The sequence below is a fragment of the Syzygium oleosum genome, unplaced genomic scaffold, assembly GCF_021117445.2.
Source record: "Syzygium oleosum isolate NSW1041296 unplaced genomic scaffold, Sole_v2.1 Sole_v2.14, whole genome shotgun sequence".
NCBI lineage: Eukaryota > Viridiplantae > Streptophyta > Magnoliopsida > Myrtales > Myrtaceae > Syzygium > Syzygium oleosum.
The window spans coordinates 6,508,064-6,526,692 of NW_026607498.1; the positions used below are offsets into that span (position 1 = coordinate 6,508,064).

General features: G+C 42.6%; 2 protein-coding genes and 1 long non-coding RNA gene across 3 annotated transcripts; 1 reads left to right on the forward strand and 2 right to left on the reverse strand.

The window, feature by feature from the left end:
• Nucleotides 1-6,925: 6,925 nt before the first annotated feature.
• On the forward strand, nt 6,926-8,921 carry LOC115689988 (trihelix transcription factor GT-3b-like). The gene is made up of 2 exons (XM_030616201.2): nt 6,926-7,368; nt 7,964-8,921. Exons 1-2 carry the CDS (start codon nt 7,054-7,056, stop codon nt 8,561-8,563), a joined length of 915 nt encoding a protein of 304 aa, XP_030472061.1. The 5' UTR covers nt 6,926-7,053; the 3' UTR covers nt 8,564-8,921.
• Nucleotides 8,922-9,605: 684 nt separating this feature from the next.
• LOC115690046 (uncharacterized) lies at nt 9,606-12,449 on the reverse strand. The gene is made up of 2 exons (XR_004006791.2): nt 11,925-12,449; nt 9,606-9,936 (listed from the first exon to the last, which is right to left on the reverse strand). It is a non-coding gene; the product is annotated as an uncharacterized LOC115690046 (long non-coding RNA).
• A 753-nt stretch (nt 12,450-13,202) lies between these two features.
• LOC115690043 (uncharacterized) lies at nt 13,203-17,999 on the reverse strand. Its single transcript, XM_030616271.2, has 7 exons — nt 17,684-17,999; nt 17,316-17,494; nt 16,921-17,169; nt 16,029-16,163; nt 14,665-14,847; nt 14,169-14,330; nt 13,203-14,002 (listed from the first exon to the last, which is right to left on the reverse strand). Exons 1-7 carry the CDS (start codon nt 17,997-17,999, stop codon nt 13,577-13,579), a joined length of 1,650 nt encoding a protein of 549 aa, XP_030472131.2. The 3' UTR covers nt 13,203-13,576.
• Nucleotides 18,000-18,629: the final 630 nt, after the last annotated feature.

Here is an 18,629-nt window from a genome sequence, read left to right on the forward strand (position 1 = left end):
TCGTGTAGAATATGATGAGTTGATTAGGGCACGACATCTTGGTATTTCTTCGGGTCCCGTTGCTACTTTGGCACAGCACAATGATTCTACCTGTCTTTTGTCCACTACGGCTACTCCTCGCCCTTGGGTTATTGATTTGGGTGCCACTCATCATATGACTGGTGATTCGAGCCTTCTTACCTCCACCTCGTCCATTCCTTCCACTTCAGTCACTTTGGCAGATGGTTCTCAGTCCAAGGTGACAGGTTCAGATTGTGTATCATTGAGTTCTTCAGTGTCCTTACCGACTGTTTACCATATTCCGCACTTCCCGTATAATATATTGTCTGTCAGTTCTATTACCTGTAATCTTGACCGTGATATTATATTTTCTTCCTCTTCGTGTGTTATTCAGGATCGTAAGACTAGACGCCAAATAGTTGGTGGCCGTGAGGCTAGTGTATTGTACCTTTTGGACCCTGAGATTATTGCTACTGCCGCAACCGTTCAGAGGAAAGCTGTGGATGATTCTTATCGATTACATTATCGCCTCGGTCACCCCTTAGCAGACGTACTCCAACATTTTCCCTTTATGTCTAGTTCTAGCCTTCAGTTTGAATGTGAAACATGTTAGTTGGGTAAGCACCATCGGGTGTCTTTTCCCTCTTGTGTTTTGAGTCGTGCGTCTTAGCCATTTGAGTTAGTCCACTCTGATGTTTGGGGTCCTAGTCGAGAGTCTTCTTTTTGTTTCCTATATTTTATCACTTTTATTGATGATTGTAGTCGTATAACTTGGTTATATTTAATAAAAGATCATACTGAAGTGTTTCAATCTTTCTGCCATTTTTATAATGAAGTTCGTACTCAATGTGGCTTTCCTGTTAAGTGTTTGTGTATAAACAATGCTTGTGAATATATTTTTTTCTTCTACCTTTATTCCATTTCTTACGTCGCATGGAATTTTACATCAAAGTTCTTATGCTCACACTCCGCAACAAAATGGGGTTGCTGAATGAAAGAATTATCATTTTTTAGATGTTGCTCGTTGTCTACTTCTCTACACCCATATGCCTAAGTCATTCTGGAGCTATGCTTTTCTTACAGCGTGTCATCTTATTAATCGTCTTCCATCCTCCGTGTTGAAGGGAGTTGTCCTTTATGCTTTTCTTCGTCCTGATCGTCCTTTGTGGTCTGTTCGTCCTCATATTTTTTGGTGTATTTGTTTCGTCCATTCTTTATCTCCTGGATTGGACAAATTATCACCTCGTGTCGAAAAATGTGTATTCGTCGGTTACTCTCGTACTCAAAAGGGCTATGTCTATTATAGTTTTACTCGTCGTCAGGAGTATATTTCTGCTGATGTGACATTATTTGAGGATCAGACATATTTTGGCAATGTTTCTTCTTAGGCGCCCTCAATGATGGATCTTTTGCCACCTTTTGCACCTTATCAGTCATTGCCGCTGACTCCAACTGTATCTCCCACTACTTCTCAGCCGGAGCCACTTCCAGTTCCTTCTACTGATGCTTCGCTTGATTCAGGATTATCTACACCAACTCCTATTCAGGATTATCTACACCAACTCCTCGCTCTATTTGGGGTCATGCCTCTCTACCAACGGACGTCACACCACCACCTCCGGCCCCGGCTTCTTATCGTCTTCCACTAACTCTTGTTGATTCTCCTATTGCTCACTGTACTCGATCTCGGTATCCTCTTTCTCATTTTATGTCTTATCATAACTCAATCCCTGAGATGTCTCTCTTTTTGTCGTCCCTTGCATATGTATCTGTGCCCAGCAGTATACAGGAGGCTTTGGTCCATCCAAGTTGGGCACATGCTATGGAGGAGGAGATGACTGCATTACATCATAATAAGACTTGGGAGTTGGTCCCTTTGCTTCCTGATAAACAATTGGTGGGTTGTCGTTGGGTCTTTATCGTCAAACACCGTCCTGATGGTTCAGTTGAGCGCTTAAAGGCGCGTCTTGTTGCAAAGGGCTATACTCAAACTTATGGTATCGACTATGATGAAACTTTTTCTCCAGTGGCCAAAATTCCTTTCGTTCGTATCGTTATTTCTTTGGCTGCTCGGTTTAAGTGGACTCTTCATTAGCTTGATGTAAAAAATGCATTCCTTCATGGTGATCTTCACGATGAGGTTTATATGGAGCAACCACCTCGATATGTTGCTCAAGGGGAGAAGGTGTGCCGGTTGCGAAAAGCCCCTATGGACTTAAGCAATCTCCTCGTGCTTGGTTTGGCCGCTTTAGTGATGTAGTTATTACTTTTGGCATGCATTGGTGCAGTGTGGATCACTCCGTATTTAGTATGTGCTCTTCTTCAAAGGGGTGTGTTATTCTTATTGTTTATGTTGATAATATTATTGTTACCAGAAGTGATGTTGAAGGTATAGAATGGCTTAGGCAGTTTTTACATAAGGAGTTTAACACTAAAGACTTGGGTCATCTTCGATATTTTTTTGGTATAAAGGTTGCCTATGCCGATGGCACTATCGCTCTCTTTCAGCGAAAGTATACTCTTGACATTCTTAAGGAGTTGGGCTTGCATGACGCTAGGCTTGGTGACACACCAATGGACCCTGGGGTGAAACTTGATAATGAACACGGAGAGCTTCATTATGATCCAGAGAAGTATCGCCGGTTAGTAGGCAAGTTAAATTGTCTCACTATTACTGGTCCAGATATTTCCTTTGCTGTTTGTATGGTGAGTCAATGCATGAGCTCTCCCCGTACTACTCACTAGCAAGCCATCCTACAGATAGTTCGCTATTTGAAGGGAGCTACGGGTCAAGGACTTGTGTTCCATAATCAAGGTCATCCTCATATAGCTGGTAGTTCTAATCCTAAGTCTTTGGAGGTGACAGCATATTTTGATGCAGATTGGGCCAGGTGCCCTATGGATCGCCGGTACTCTTCTGGATACTGTGTCTTTCTTGGTGGTAATCTTGTGTCATGGAGAAGTAAGAAACAATCAGTTTTTTCTCGATCTAGTGCAGAGGTCAAGTATCGAGCTATGGCTAATGTTACAAGTGAACTTCAATGGGTTCGAATGTTGTTAGCTGAGATTGGACTGCATATGACTGGATCATCTACTCTTCATTGTGATAATAAATCTGCTATTCACATTGCTAACAATCCCGTGTTTCATGAGCGAACGAAGCATATAGAAGTTGATTGTCATTTTGTTCGCGAAAAGGTGAATTGTGGTGATATACAGTTGGTGCACACACATTCTGAGGAGCAGCTAGTAGACATTTTCACAAAACCTCTTCGACGTGGACGAGTTTCATACATTTACCACAAGTTAGGTCTTTTTTATACGTATGCCCCAGCTTGAGGGAGAGTGTTGGGTTATTACTTATTATTTTACAGTTTAGCAAGTAGGGGTTATTTATGTAATTGTACAAGGCTTAACCCTAAGCCTATAAATACATATTTTAATTTCAATAGAAAAACATTCTCTCTTTTACCAACAACAACCTACGTAATAATGATGGCATTATTTACAAAACATATACATAATATAAGTATATGTGTCACCGCATAGTCCGTTGTATCGCTCTGCCGGCTGATTCCGTCGATCGATTTTGTTGATATAATCATAGTGGTTTAAGCTCTTATGAATGTGCTTATTTTTGTAATTTGCATTGTTAATATTAATTGACATTGGCATGTTAAACCTAACTACTGATCCAGCATGATCTATCAAAATGACATGGAGCCCACCAGTATCGAATTTAAAAACCTGAGTTTTTTAGTATAGGGACCCGTCAAAATGGTAGGTCGGATCGAAAATGGTCCGATCCAAATTGACTTATCTCACCTATTTTCATTCAATACAAATTTAGTAACCCATATCCGACCCACACCCAACCATACCGGACCTATATTGCTAAAACACTTTCATATTTAGCTTAATTTAGGAAAACTCAAACCCAAAATAAGATGAAAGCACGGAGTGAGCGAGCGCGAGATTGACTGAGGGCGGGTGAGAGTCATAGAGGTGAGTTGGGTCTAAGTAAGTTGTGAATCCTTTTAACATCCATATTATTTTGGCTTTATCATTCTAAATTTATTTATGACCCATTTACCGAATATAACTAACCTATATAACAGCGCATGCCATCAAATATGAGTTAAGAAAATGGGTCTATCACGAATTTTGACAAGTTTATAGTATAATAATCGTCCTTGTAGCCGGCCAACCATAGAATTTCTTTCTTTTTTTTTCTATCTAATCCATATGAACCGTCCAAAACCCCAATGATCCTTATCTATTAAGGTCATTATTTGTGGCCTGACTGACTAGCGAGCCCAAACATCATTTTGGACCGTATTGCAAAAGTTGGCTTCAATTCAACAGAAGATGTTTGTGTAGCCCAAGGCCAGAATTCACGTCTCATCTTGCAAAGCCTCTCGACGGACCCTGGCGAGTGTTTTACATCGAAAATCTTTTATCCTTTGACGACAATTTCGTGAAAAAAAGACGATAAATTCACTTAAAAAAAGATAATTCGAAAAAAAAATGAGTGGCGGCAGCCGCTGTAATGATGGTAGAGAGTAGAGACTAGGGAGGGTGATGGTGAACGATGGCCTGCGGTGGAGGTCGAATACAGTGGTTGGTCGACGACAGTAGCAACCACGGGGAGATATCAATGGTTGTTGGTGGGTATCGATGCTTGTCGACGATGGTGGTGACTGTTAATGATGGCAGGAGGAGGAGGTCGAGATGGCGGCGGTGGGGCAATCGGTGGTGGTCATGATCGCATTTCGAGTCATGATGGTGTTCGGTTCGAGTGAAAGAGCCGTCCAAGTGGCCTAGAGAAAGTTGTCTTCGGGTGCATTTCGAATTGGCACGGCTTGGCATAAGCAACATTCTTCGTTGGCCTTAGGAGAGGGTTGCCGTTGCTAGGCTTGGGCGAGGGACGCCTGCGCTTGGGCTAGCGAGGGCCGCGATCGGCGTGGGTAGCCCTCGCTTGAGGCTGGTGTAGGTCGGCGAGCGGCGAAAGGAAAAAGAGAAAAGGAAAAAAAGAAAAAGAAAAGGAAAAGGAAAGGAAAGGAAAATGGAAAAACTAAAAAAGTTATCAAAATTGTCCACGTCAGCATCGATTATGCTATGTAGGACAATCGATGCTAACTAGATTGCCGCGTTAACGATTTCCTACAAATATTGCCAAGATGACTAAATTGTCCGACCGTTAAAATATTTAGGACTAAGTTGGTAAGTTGTTAAAATGTTTAGAATTAAATTGACATAATCGAAATGTTTAGGACTGAATTGACCGCCATACCTTTTGGACAATTTTCCCCAATCCAACTCGATTTGGCCACGGTGATTTTTTTTTTGGGGCGTAATTTTGGCCATATCGATAAAATAGAAAGTTGTTTTCAGGTGCATTTCGAATTGGCATGGCTTAACATAAGCAACATTTTCCATTGGCCTTAGGAGAGGGCTGCCGTTGCCAGCCTCGGGTGAGGGACGCCTACGCTTGGGCTAGCAAGGGCCGCGGTTGGCGTGGGCAGCCCTCTCTTGAGGCTGGCGTAGGTCGACGAGCGGCGAAGGTAAAAAGAGAAAACAAGAAAACAAAAAGAAAAAAGAAACAAAAGAAAAAGAAAAAAAAAGGAAACTGGAAGAAACAAAAAAAAAATTGTCAAAATCGTCAACGTCAGCATCGACTGTGCTATATAGGACGACCGATGCTAACTAGATTGCCACGTTAGCGATTTCTTGCGAAAATTGCCGGGATGATTAAATTGTCCGATCGTTAAAATATTTAGGACTAAGTTGGTAATTTGTCAAAATATTTAGGATTAAATTGATACCATCGAAATGTTTATGACTGAATTGACTGTCGTACATTTTGGACAATTTTCCCCGACCCAACTCGGTTTGGCCACGGTGATTTTTCTTTGGGGGTAATTTTGGCCATATCGATAAAATAGAACAGCTCTCTCGCTCTCTCTCAACAAGATACAGGGACTAAGAAGTGAAGTAAGATCTAGATGCGCAGAGTGTACAAAGAAGCGGATCTAGAAGCTCGACGCAATGGAGATTTCGGCGCAATCGAGGCTCGACGCTTCAGGGGTAGACTCGACGGAGGGCGAGACCTGATGGCGGGCGAGATGCGACGGCGGCGGATGCCTCGGTAGAGAACTCGGCGGAGGTGACAGAAGAGAAAGAATTGGTCCGAAAGGCCGACATCCTCTAATTTAAATGGGTTGTAAATGGGGCGAGGCAAAAAACCCATTAAAACCTGTTCTCATTGAGCTTCGAATTTTTAAACCTCTTCTGATACGGCTCTTAAAACTTCAAACAACTCACATATGGCTCACCCCTAAATACATCAGTCAAAAAAAATTCGATTCAATGATGAAAGAAAAGATATAAATTGCTTTGCGATTGCAAATTCACCAAACAGCAATCACAAGAGGTTTCGAAGATACCGATTGCCAAAACACTTTTCGGCCCCCGGAAAGGTCCCTTCTAGCCGAGGTCCGTCGTCGGGACGAAAAGTCGTTTCCCCAGAAGTTCTGCCAAAGGCATTGATTAGGATAGAACCCATTGACATTTTCGATGTGCTGTCGATCTCTTCCCCACGAAGAAAATGTCAGAAGTCCAACTCGTCGAACCAAATTTTGCCCATGCCTCCCCAAAAGTCAACCCCCTACCGACCTCTTTGACCTTCGAGGCGCCCCGACTCTCCCGTTCCGTTCCTCCCTCCACGCCCCCCGTCGCATTTACCATTTTGCCCCGCCCCCCGCCCCCCGCCCCCCACCGTCGCCCCCGTCGCCCCCGTCGCCCCCGAAACGACGGCCCGAAGCGTAGAGAGAGAAAGAGAGTTATTAAAAACGACGATGGCATAACTATAAATAGGCGCGAAACCGCCTGGGCTTTTCCGACAAATCGCCCCCCTCCTCTCCACGCGCCCCCCACCGAAGCGGAATTCCAGGAAGCCGCGAAAACCCGTTGCGCCTTGGGAAAAAAAAACCCTAAAACCCCCCCGCGGATCGAGCGGCGGCGGCGGCGTCGAGGAGCTCCGATTTCCCGGCAATGTTCGCCGGCGAGGACGACGACGGCGGCGAGCCCCTCGGCCCGATCGGCATGATGGCGCCGTCGCTCCTGAGCCCGCCGGCGGCGGCGCCGACGACCCAGCAGCAGCAGCAGCAGCAGCATCAGCCGCAGTGGAGCCAGGAGGAGACGAGGGAGTTCATAAGGATACGAGCGGAGCTGGAGAGGGACTTCACGGCGGCGAAGCGGAACAAGAACCTGTGGGAGATCGTGAGCGCGCGGATGAGGGAGAGGGGCTACCGGAGGACGCCGGAGCAGTGCAAGTGCAAGTGGAAGAATCTGCTGAACCGCTACAAGGTAGCTCTTTCGCACGTCGTTCCTGGTCGTGGAGGCGCGCGCGCTGTATTCAGTCGAATCTGTCGAATCCGTGCAGGCTTCGATGATACCCCGAGTTCAATAGGCCAAAAATGATGCCTTTGACACTTGATAACGAGAGTTTTGCTCATTCGTACCTCTGAAACGAATCCATTTCCTATTGTTTAGCTATGCGGCGGTGTTCGCCTTTCGTTGTTATGTGTTTCTCAGCTTCCCCGTGATGTGTGTCTCTGGGTTTGAGTTTGAGAAAGTGGCTTTGCCTTTGTGAGATCTTCCCCTGGTATCAGTCTGATCGTGCTGCTATGTTAGTTCATCAAGATTTAAGGAACCGCTTTTGTCTTGGAAATGACTTTGTCAGCTAAGCTAAGCGGGTCTTGACTTTGTATGGCCTCCTGTGCATTCTTTCTCTGTAGCCCGTGTTCTCGAGTTCTTGTCTTGCTCTCTGCTTTTAGGCGATCCTCTGTACGCGGGTTTGAGTTAATTATTTAATTTGTTGAAGGCGATCGAACGAGGAAGTTGCAATTTGGATAGAGTTTTCAGCTCATTATATTGAGTCCCCGCTTTGCTGTGATTTCAGGGGAAGGAGACATCGGATCCTGAGAACGGACGGAAATGTCCCTTTTTCGAGGAGCTGCACGCGTTGTTCACCGAGAGAGCAAAGAACATGCAGCGGCTTCATCTTGAATCCGAAGGGACTTCCGTTCAAGCGAAGAAAAGATTGAAAGGATATGGCGGCAATCAATCTTCTGATGAACTCTTGGAGGCTGATGACGAAGATGAGGACGATAGCGACGAGGAGAGGCCTTTGAAAGCCGGTTCTCGTAAGAGGAAGGCCGAAAAGGTCGTGATCAACAAGCGTTCGGGGGGGACCAGCGGAGTTTCTGGCAGGAGCAGTGGCGCTGATATTTTTGATACACTCAAGGAGTTCTTCAAGCAGCAACAGGTGATGGAGATGCAGTGGAGGGATATGATGGAGAGGCGTGCCCACGAACGCCTTTTGTTCGAGCAGGAATGGAGGCAGTCGATGGAGAAGCTCGAGAGGGAGAGGCTGATGGTTGAGCAGGCTTGGAGGGAGCAGGAAGAGCAAAGGAGGCTACGAGAAGAGAACCGAGCCGAAAGAAGGGATGCTCTATTGACAACCCTCTTGAACAAGCTTCTTCACGAGAGCAACTTATGAAGTGGCTGGATTGATAGTTTACTGACCTAATTTTGTTTGTGACGATGTTCGCGTCTATAATGCGGACAGGCCGGAGAAATTACTAAAGGGTCTTATCGATTTGGAGGTACGTTTTGCACAGACGACAGATAAACATTTTGAAGAGAGTATGGCAATGCAAAATTACATGTAGGGATCTTCTCTTAGCCTGGTATTTGTGTATAGAGGAAAAGGGTTTTCCTTTATTGATTTGTAATGTTTGTAGGTGTATGTATTCATTACACATTTCTTCAATCGCTTGTCCTTTATCCTGCATATTCTGGTTGCAATATATATAATACAAGCTCATACTACAATCGATGAAGAGTCATTGAGGATAGCACCATGTGTTCGAGATCTGGTTTGCACGATGTCTATGGTGGGTTGCCTTATCTTTCTGATACGGTTTACGCTCTTTGCTCGTCTCTATATATCGAGGGAATTCTACTGGGATGAAACAAGCTTAACTATGGCGATTGATTTTGTTAGGTGTTTTTCTTCTCTCTTCTTCCATTGTTACCGAGAGTTACATTTCTACCAGAATTAGCAGCTTCCATCTTTTTAGGCATCCACTGTTATCCCATCCATGTTTATGGCGGCACCACGCACCATAATACTTCGATTACGCAATTTGTTACTAGGGTTTATGTGACAACCATCGTGCAGATCTCAGCAAAAAGAAAATGTAGCGAGTTTCTTTTCTGTGCATCTTAATTTCGCCGGCATGTCTGTTGATGCACTCGAAAAGTAATCTGTGGTCTTCTAATGTCATATGCACAGCAAGCTCAACCAGGATAAAGAGTTTTTATCGTATCCTGTCACATTGCAGATATCAATAAACAAACCAATCACACAACCTTGCAAGGATAGGCTTGAGAAAGAGGTCATCACCATGAGGGTGCATCTTCAGGAAGAGGGTCTGAACTCGAGCCGGTTAACTACTACCCCCTTTTCATGATTCATGTTCTAAAAACCAGGTATTTGAGCAGCAGAGAAATTGTTAAGAGATTAAAGATACCTAGAGTTTCTCCAGAGATCATCGCTTTCAAAGTATTATATACGAAATTGCCATTGTGGATGATACGAATACTGACTCCACGCAACCAGGCAAAAGCAACAACGCGATAGTTCAAATGCAGTTGCAGTACAGACTTGCAGAAGCAGCACCAAGTTATACGAGTCGAATTATTGTGATTCACATAGACCCTTGTTACATGTGGATCAATTTTTTTTCCACAGTTTCCAGATTTTTCTACAAACAAAAGGTGCCATCAGCTCGAGTCAGTAGGTGGCTTCTCCTTTGGATGTTTGGAAGCATAATGATCCCCAAGTTGATTCTGATTTGCTAGTTGCACCTGGTAAAGAGACAAAAAGAACAATGAACTCCATTGCTTCCTTGTAGTTAACCATTGCCATAAGACGAACATGTAAAGTGATACCAGCTAAAGAAAAGGTACAAGAAGAGGTGCGCAATGGAAAACAAACAAAGGAACTTGTGGAATAAAAACATGCTTGACTTGGCGTAACATTGATAAAAAAAATGCACAACAGACATACACATAAAACCTTCAAAGGAAAGGAGTGTGCGAGAGAGAGGGAGAGAGAGAATTTTCATGCAGAAAAAGTTGATATGTCATCCTTGTCTAATATATGATCATGCCTACAAAAAGTTAGTGAAAACTTATCCTAGCAGCAGTGATAAACTATATAAGACGCATCAATACCATATACTCCAGTAGACATGCCGCACATCTTAATTACAACCAGATATTCCAACGGATCAGTGTCAAATTACCTGCGTTTAGAAACCCATCCTCCAATTCGCGTAATAACCCTAGCACCATTCACGTATGGAATAACCCTAAACTAGAGTAATTCTTTTCCCAATATTATGCCAGCATCTAGGCCCACATATCCAGCTAACTGCCTTATTTCACTTCAAACAGTTACACTAGGATGAAAACAACGTTCCTCTAAGAAAAAAGTAATACAGAAGACAGGACTTGGGCGTTTTTTACTTCAAGGGGCCCCTTGAATCCATAAAACCGAGTATAGTAGACAAAGCCTTCTGTTCTCTCATTCACTGGGATTGAATACGGGGAAAGTCTTACATCATTGCAAGGTCCACATATTCAGGGTCCTCATGGAATCCGCCGCACCAAGTCTTCTCAGGTCACCTATTCTTTTTTGGCTGGCATCCCACCATAAGTTTTCTTTAACGTGTTCACTCAGTTTACTCCAAGGATTTGTCTACCTAAGATTTCACCTTTCCCTTGTCCTACCACAGCATGTAGTATCTGATTCGCATTCTTCATCTGGGGGATAGATCGAGCTTCAAGAAATAGTGAATGGTCTTATCAATACCCAAATGTGTAACTCCCCAGGAATTTTAAGCAAAGATCAAAATTTCAGCAACCCAAGCATCGAATATGCTACAGAAGAGTAATTAATCTTCACAACGCCAGCAAAAGGACATTGGGCATTTTCAATGTAAAACCTAAGCATACCTCATAATATGTCAAAATGATGCAAGTATAAAATGCCAATTATCAAAGTATTTAATCAGAAAAAGAAAAGAAAAGAAAAGAAAAACTATACTAGGTGCATACTTAGAACCATTTCATCCCCGAAAAAAGCTGTCATTTTTACCAAAAAGCAGCAGAATTATAACACCTATATGCCATGATCTTCATGCAATCCAAATAGAGTGTCCATCTACTGCTGCAAGAACACACCTAAATGGTATTTCTCAAGCAGCAATATAATTGTGCATTCCCCAGCTACTGCCGTATCGTTCCACAACATACAACCACTTAAAAGTCCTCCAATACATCCAAATCATTATCCTCTCAGTTTGAAGAGAGTCAATGAGATCCAATCAGAGTTCTTCAGCGAGGATGCCTTAGATTCTCACGACACCTCGTTAGGGAGGCAAAAGGAGGGAATCCCGCCTCAGTTAAAAAGTCCAGCTCCCCATATCTCCAAGATCACGCACGAATATCCCTCTCCAGAGAAACTCTCGAAACACTCGCTCACATACCCAATACTCTAACCGTAAATTAACCACCACAGAAGTCAAAGACAGCAACAAATGATTTGGTTTTCTTATCGAAATGGCGACGGCAACCCAATTCACACCCGCAACTCAAATGCATCCAATCCACAAGATGGTCCATGCCCATAAAAGCTGAAACCTTGAAAGGAAGCAAATGGTACAACGAAACCCGGATCGATGATTACGATGGCCCCCCCTCGCCGATTCGATCACAAATCAAGATCTGTCCCATTCGGGCAGAATTAAATTTAAAGGGTGGGGAAAAGAGAAGAGAGTGAAGCGAGAAACCTTGCAAATGGGGCAGGTGACTTTGAGGCCGACGACCCTGGCCTCGAGCTGAGACCCCTTGGCCTTCTGGTTCCTCTCAGCGTTCCTTCTCTGCGCTTCGATCTTCTGCTTACCCCTCGTCATCTCTCTCTCGCTCTCTCTCTCTACCTCTCTCCCTGCCTGCAGAGCGAGCAATCAAGAAAAGACGAGGATCAAGTACGATGTTGGGTCTACTGTGGGCGGGGCGTGGTGAAAGTAAGCGTGTGGAGGGGGGTGGGTCTGCTTCTTGATTGGTTTGTGTTTTTCCTTTCCTTCTTCCCTTTCTTCTTTTGGCGACATGGATCTACATCGTACGCCTTTTAAGGTAAGCATCGACTTCTCTCTCTCTCTCTGTCCCCCCCCGTTTTGAGATAAAATTTCTAACTGTTTCTCTCTTACATCTTTTGCAGTTGAAATTCAAGACATGCGCATTCACAAATTTAGAGAGATTCGATCCATTATTGCATTTGATTGCTTTAGTTTTTGCCGTCGAATTCATCTTGGTAATTACGCTATTTTTAGCGTATTGGCTATAACATAATCTTGGTACATCTCCATGTATCTTTACTTTCGAATTGCATCCAACAATTCCTTCAATTGATTTTGTGGATACATGGAGAATTTCATAGGAAAAACAAGCTGATGATATTTGGAAGACACAAATTGTCCTCGAACTTTGATCCGATGTGTAATATCGTTCATGAGCTTTAGCCTAATATGCAATGTTGTCCCTTAATTTTTAATTTGCTCAATGCGATCTCTAAACTTTTAGTAAATGTCAAATTTAGTCCATGAATTATATAAAAATATTAAATGTTATTCTTTCGTTAATTCAAGTTCAAAGACAACATCGAACATTTTTATATAGTTTAGTGACTACATTGAATAAATTAAAAGTTTATGAACATCATTATATATTGAGTCAAAATTCAATGATCATTTGTTTCAGTGTCAATCCAAGAATATATTTTGTTGGTTGTGCTAATTTAATTTTAGTTTCGTGGCAGGGATGTACGTGTTTGCATTCCAATAGTCATTTTAGTTAATTACATCCATGAGAACGAGAGAAGGATTTATAGTGAATTTTTCTTAAATCTAGCACATATTCTTAGCTTAAAAGGTTTCTTGTTATAAAGGAATAATAAAGATAACCTAACAGTACAATTCTAAGTTACTACCTGGTAACGCCAAAAATAAGTATTAGTCACCTTTTGACCAATAAGCTGCTGGCTAAAAACCATAAAACAGAAGACATCGACATGATAAACAACAAGCTTTCCCTTCTTCCCAATGAATCTTTCACAAGAGAAGTTACAGGAGTAGCTCGATTATAAACATGTCATTTCATAACATTTACAGTATCTCGTACGCATGGTATTGCCCAGACAATAATCTGTATGTGGACAACGTTTGAATCCAAAAAGAAGCATTTTCTTATGCATATGACTAAATTTGACCTATAATTATCTATTGCATTTTCGGGGAATCAATTTCCATTTCCTTAGAGCGGCCTTCAAGTCAAAGGCCACTCATTTCTAAATAAATCTACGCTTGTGTCATTTTGAGTCAAAGGAAGAGAAAACTACTCCGCTTATCAGCTGATTACATGAGGCACCTTATGACTCCGCATCGTCTCAACTTATCTTGGCATGAAGCCTGAGCTGAAGGACCCGCATCACCACTGACATCTTAAGCAGCAAACGCTCAATAAAGCCAGGACCAGATGTCTGCATACTTCTTATCAGCCACTCATAATCAGAGACTGTAGCATCAGGCAGTGGTTCCAAAAACTCGCACCTGTTAAGTATGTGAGGTGGAGGTGCTCCAGCCACGAGGTTTGTATCTAGCTTCGGCCTATTGACCTTGGCGAGCTCTTTTGGCATTTCAACGATTGTACTATTAAGGGCCTGAGGAACAGCACCTGGAAGTACCCCCTGTTGGAAAGGCAATGCTCTTGCAGATTGCAAGCAGAATTCAATCCATTGATGGACTAATGGAGATGGGCCTCTAATGCGACCTCCGATTTGGTTGGTGCCTATCTTAGAGGCAGCAGGGATGGCCTATCACAAGAAGAAAATACCATCAGCAAATGATATATCCTAGAGCTACGTTTAACAATATAATACTCCTTCTAGTACAGTAGCTTCCATACATTGCTAGTGCACAGTCACTAACAGGTGGAATCACACGAATATGGAGAAGAGATAAGGTTCCACAAACACATACCCACAGATCTGCCCATAAGCTTGCTCCTGATTTTGGCACAATGACTGCAACATTGCGCATCTTTTTGGCAACAGGAAGGACGTCACTGCTCCACCCAACAGCCACCCATACATCTTCCACCCCAAAAGCTTTTAAATAGTGAGTACTGTCAAAGAGTCGAACCTGCATAAAGTAAAACCCAAGCCTTAAAACTTTTCAAAGATAAAGATCTATACAAGATGCAATCAGCTGTTCCCTTTCCAACACAAAAAATTGAAAGATCAGATGTTTTCAATAATTGCTGGAAGATCCATTCATGGCCATAAACTAATAATGAAAACATCAGATGATTCTGACCATCTTCAGGAAATTACCAAGCTACCCCATTTCCACAAGCAATTGAACAAGTATCACTCTAGTTTTGGAAAATCTGGTCGGCTTCTCACCTTATAGTTTCTTCAAAGATAAAGCTAGCTCATCATGAGGGAATGGGTGTTCTAACTGCACTCTACTATACCTGCTTTGCAAGTGATGCCAGATTTTGCCTGACTGCATGTTTTCCACCGACCACTTTTGAGTCAATGTTGTCTGTGTTGTATGATGCTCCCATGTACTTCAAAACAGCACCTATAACCTCTCTAGGACTATCCACCATTGAAATCCTCCCAGCAAGCTCAGGCCTCCACAAATCCTCCCAGTCCTGCAATACACCAATGACTGTTAATCCTACAATCTTACATGACAGCTAAAATTATTGTATGCAAATAAATATATGCAAAAAGTTTGTAGATCATGACAGTTCATCATATCTTATGATTATCTAACTCATGCCACTTCAAGTTGAGCAAAATAGAAGCTAGTTTGGCCTGCTTGATTCTTGGGGGAGTCAAGGAATGCTCTCAAATCTTAAGTACATGATTCGTCCAAGTCATTCAGGAGTTTGAATGAAAGAGAACCTTAAAAGATTAGTTTTACAGTGGTCTGCTTTCATGAATTTGAAGGAACTTTTGACTAAAAAGATATGCGCTAGGTAGAAAATCCTTCATCTAAGAAATAACTGGAGAGGTACTTTAAGGAAAGTCCTTGTTTAAATTTCTACTGTTTACCTTCTTCTCATAGATCGACACAGTCTCACAAAGTATAGATATGAAATGAGAGCCACGGGGTGTTGAATTTGAAAGAGTATATCTTTATTGAAACATGAGCTGGAAATATAGATAGCATTCATATTCTATTCAGGGTTGCTTTTGAGTTGTCTTATGTCCTTTGGTATTTCCTATATTGCATTCTCTATTCAATTGGTTGCCCGGACATTATGAGTTGAAAGATGATCAAGGCAGTTGATTAATAAAAAAACAATAATAAATTTATATTATATCCTTCATGAAAATTTCCAGTTTATACACTGATACCTGTAAGCTCCATCCAAAGTTTTGTCTTTATTGGTTTTTACCCATGAACAGGAAAAAAACCAATTTACATGAAAGAAAACCATAAATTCTTTTTCCAGTTTGAAATGAATTTGTCACAGTTCAAATACCATAAAGAATGTCACTCTAACTTTAACAGAGCAAATGCCGATACAGATATGCACCTCATTCACATCAAACTTCAAGCCCATGTTTCACCAAACTCTGGACACTCATGTATCTTTTTATATGCAATGCCATTATCAACCACAAGCATAAGGCAGAAGAGAACTTCATGATGTTTTGTATACAAAAACTTCAGAGGGACTGGACCACAGTTGCAGCTTAAATATTGCAATAGCAGTTACCATTGCCAAACTAACCATGCCATACACCTTTGCAAAGTGATCAGGACCATTCCATTATTTACCGAATCTTTTAAACAAATTAACATCAAGCTGCAAGAAGATACCTCTATAGGAGCCATATTAAGCTTTTTGAATTTGCTTTTTTTATAAGCTATCACCATGCTTCCCCAGCGATAGGGAGCTGCCCATACTTTACCGCCTGTATCAGTTGCCCCCTCACAATTCCTGCATAAATGCACCTGAGATCTTTTCAGTGAAAATGAAAATTATTAAACTAACAAACACATCAAATCAATGGCTCAGGTAAGAAGCAAGCACAGTTATTATATCAAAGTCAAATCACGCACAGAATTTCAGCAAGCAGTTGTTTGATTAATTACATTGTTATCAGACTTTAATAACACCATTTTCTAAGCTTTATTTGCTGGTTATTAACACAAATTAGCATTTTTTCACAGATGTTTGATGTTTCCAAGCTCAAGAATGCCGCCCATGATCCTATAGAACTTTTAACTTCATTTACTATCAAAATCTTTTTTATCTGCAATAAACCACACTGTCTGTCTTCTTGAGAGCAACAAACACCCTAGCATTTTTGCTCTTCACTTGCACTGCATCAACATCTCATTTTTGCTCTTCACTTGCACTGCATCAACATCGCATTTTTGCACATTTCCAACCCCACTTGCTCCAACATTTATCATATGACATGCCCAGTCCTCATCTAAATCTTTTAAAATTCAAAATTCACCGATCAAGTGTTTTAAAATCAAAACAATGGACTTAAAGGACAGATGCATTGTCTTCAAACTCATCAATCGGATTCTGCATCTCGCAACTAGGAAGAGAATACTTCAGGAAACCTCCCAAGTATCTACTTATTCGGTTGCAAGATTACATGGACACGAGCATAGAGGCAATAGAATGTATTCGCCGTACAACATTCTAAAAAGGACTGCAGCACGCGATTGGCTGCATCTACTATTTCATGTTTACCTTCCATCTGTCATTTAAGCCAGAAAACCAATCCTGCTCTTCTGCCCCTTCTATAGGCTCGATCAAGCCTCTCTTTATAGCTAGATCAAGCCACGAGTCACCAACAGTGACAATATCAGCTGCAGCAGTAGACGTGGGCTTGACATTGCCTTTGGCCAAAGCAGTCGACACATCCGAGAATATGCTGTCAAGACTCTCGCGCAACTTAAGTTGCAGCCGCACTCTCTTCCCTTGGGACTGCATAAATTCCTACACATCAAAAGCAAGAAATTTTTCACAACATAATACGCACTAGGCAAATTCGACCGGATCATCAGCAGAGATTACAGCATCGATTCCCATTTCTCCAAATTTGGACCCCGAGAGTTGAAAGGTAAAGTCCCAAAATAGCAGACCTTAATCCAAGGAGGAGGCACGGAGCCGCGAAGAGCAACGACCCTCAGCGGAACAGTCAGAGCGTACGACTTCGACTTCCATTTCTCAAACGCTTCCTCCAATTCCTTATCCTCTTCCTCTTCTTCTTCTTCTGCTACATCTTCCCTTCCACGCTCTCGTTCCTCGTCGCCGGAGCCATCTGCGCTCACATTTTCAAGCACAAACGCAACAAAAATTACTCGCGAATCAACCAATCAACGGTCCAGCAATCCAGCAAGTGAAAACAGAGTCAGTTCACTCCTAGTTTATGCTCAAACAACAAGAATCCTCGTCCCTCGACATACGAAAATGCACGGCACTACATAAGTGAGAAACGATAGTAAAAGACCTCGAGTTCGGCCTTCCTCTCGGGGAACTGCGGCGGGAGCGCGGGAATCGGAGGCGAGAGCGACGGGTGGAAGCGAGAGAGCGGCGGAGGCGGAGGCGAAGCCGAGGGCCAAGAAGACGGCGGCGCAGCCGAGCGATTCGAGCGCATTGCGGCGCGGAGGCTCCGGCCGGAGGTCGAGAGAGCGGCGGCGGGAGGAGCGGAGCAAGCCCGCCGGACGACGGCGCCCTCGCAGGTCGCGGTGGCGGCGGAGCTGAGGAAGGCGGAGAGGCAGGTTCGCCGGAGCTGAGAAAGGGGATGAGAGAGAAGACGAGCTCATCGTTTGGAGAGAGAGAGACAGAGAGAGAGAGAGAGAGAGGCAGTCCTTTTGGTTAGAGAGAGATTTTTATTTTTATTTTTATTTGTTTTTGGTTAGTAAAACTTTTATTTTTCCTCTTTTTCTGCTTCACAAATTCGGAAGCGGAGGAATTCGAAATTGCTTTTGTTTTTTGCTAAAAATAAAGAGTCTTTTTTAGGATTCTAAATGATTGTGGATAAATACTTGTGCTATAATAGATGCACGCCATTACGAAAATATCGGTAAAAGAAGATATTATTCAGGAATTCGTTTTTCTGACAAATGGTTTCCCCGGTTCTGAAATTTTCCCACTTTTTATTTTGTCAGTCCTACACCTATTCCTACTCTACTTTTCATCTCACTTTCAGACTTTTGTCCTGCCTCTTACAGAGCGTGAGAGTCGAAACCCACACCTGAAACTATGCGTCCTCACCCCTAGCCCTCCTGAGAAGGTGGGAAAACGGCATTGCAAGATGATAAATTTCTAATTTATGCGTATATCTACACTTAATTTAGCTTTTTATCTAATGGGGAGTGTATTGTTAATTTGTTTCATGCGAAATTAACAAAGCGAGTTCCGTAATAATTGTGCGCGTGCCAAAACTGGGTTCC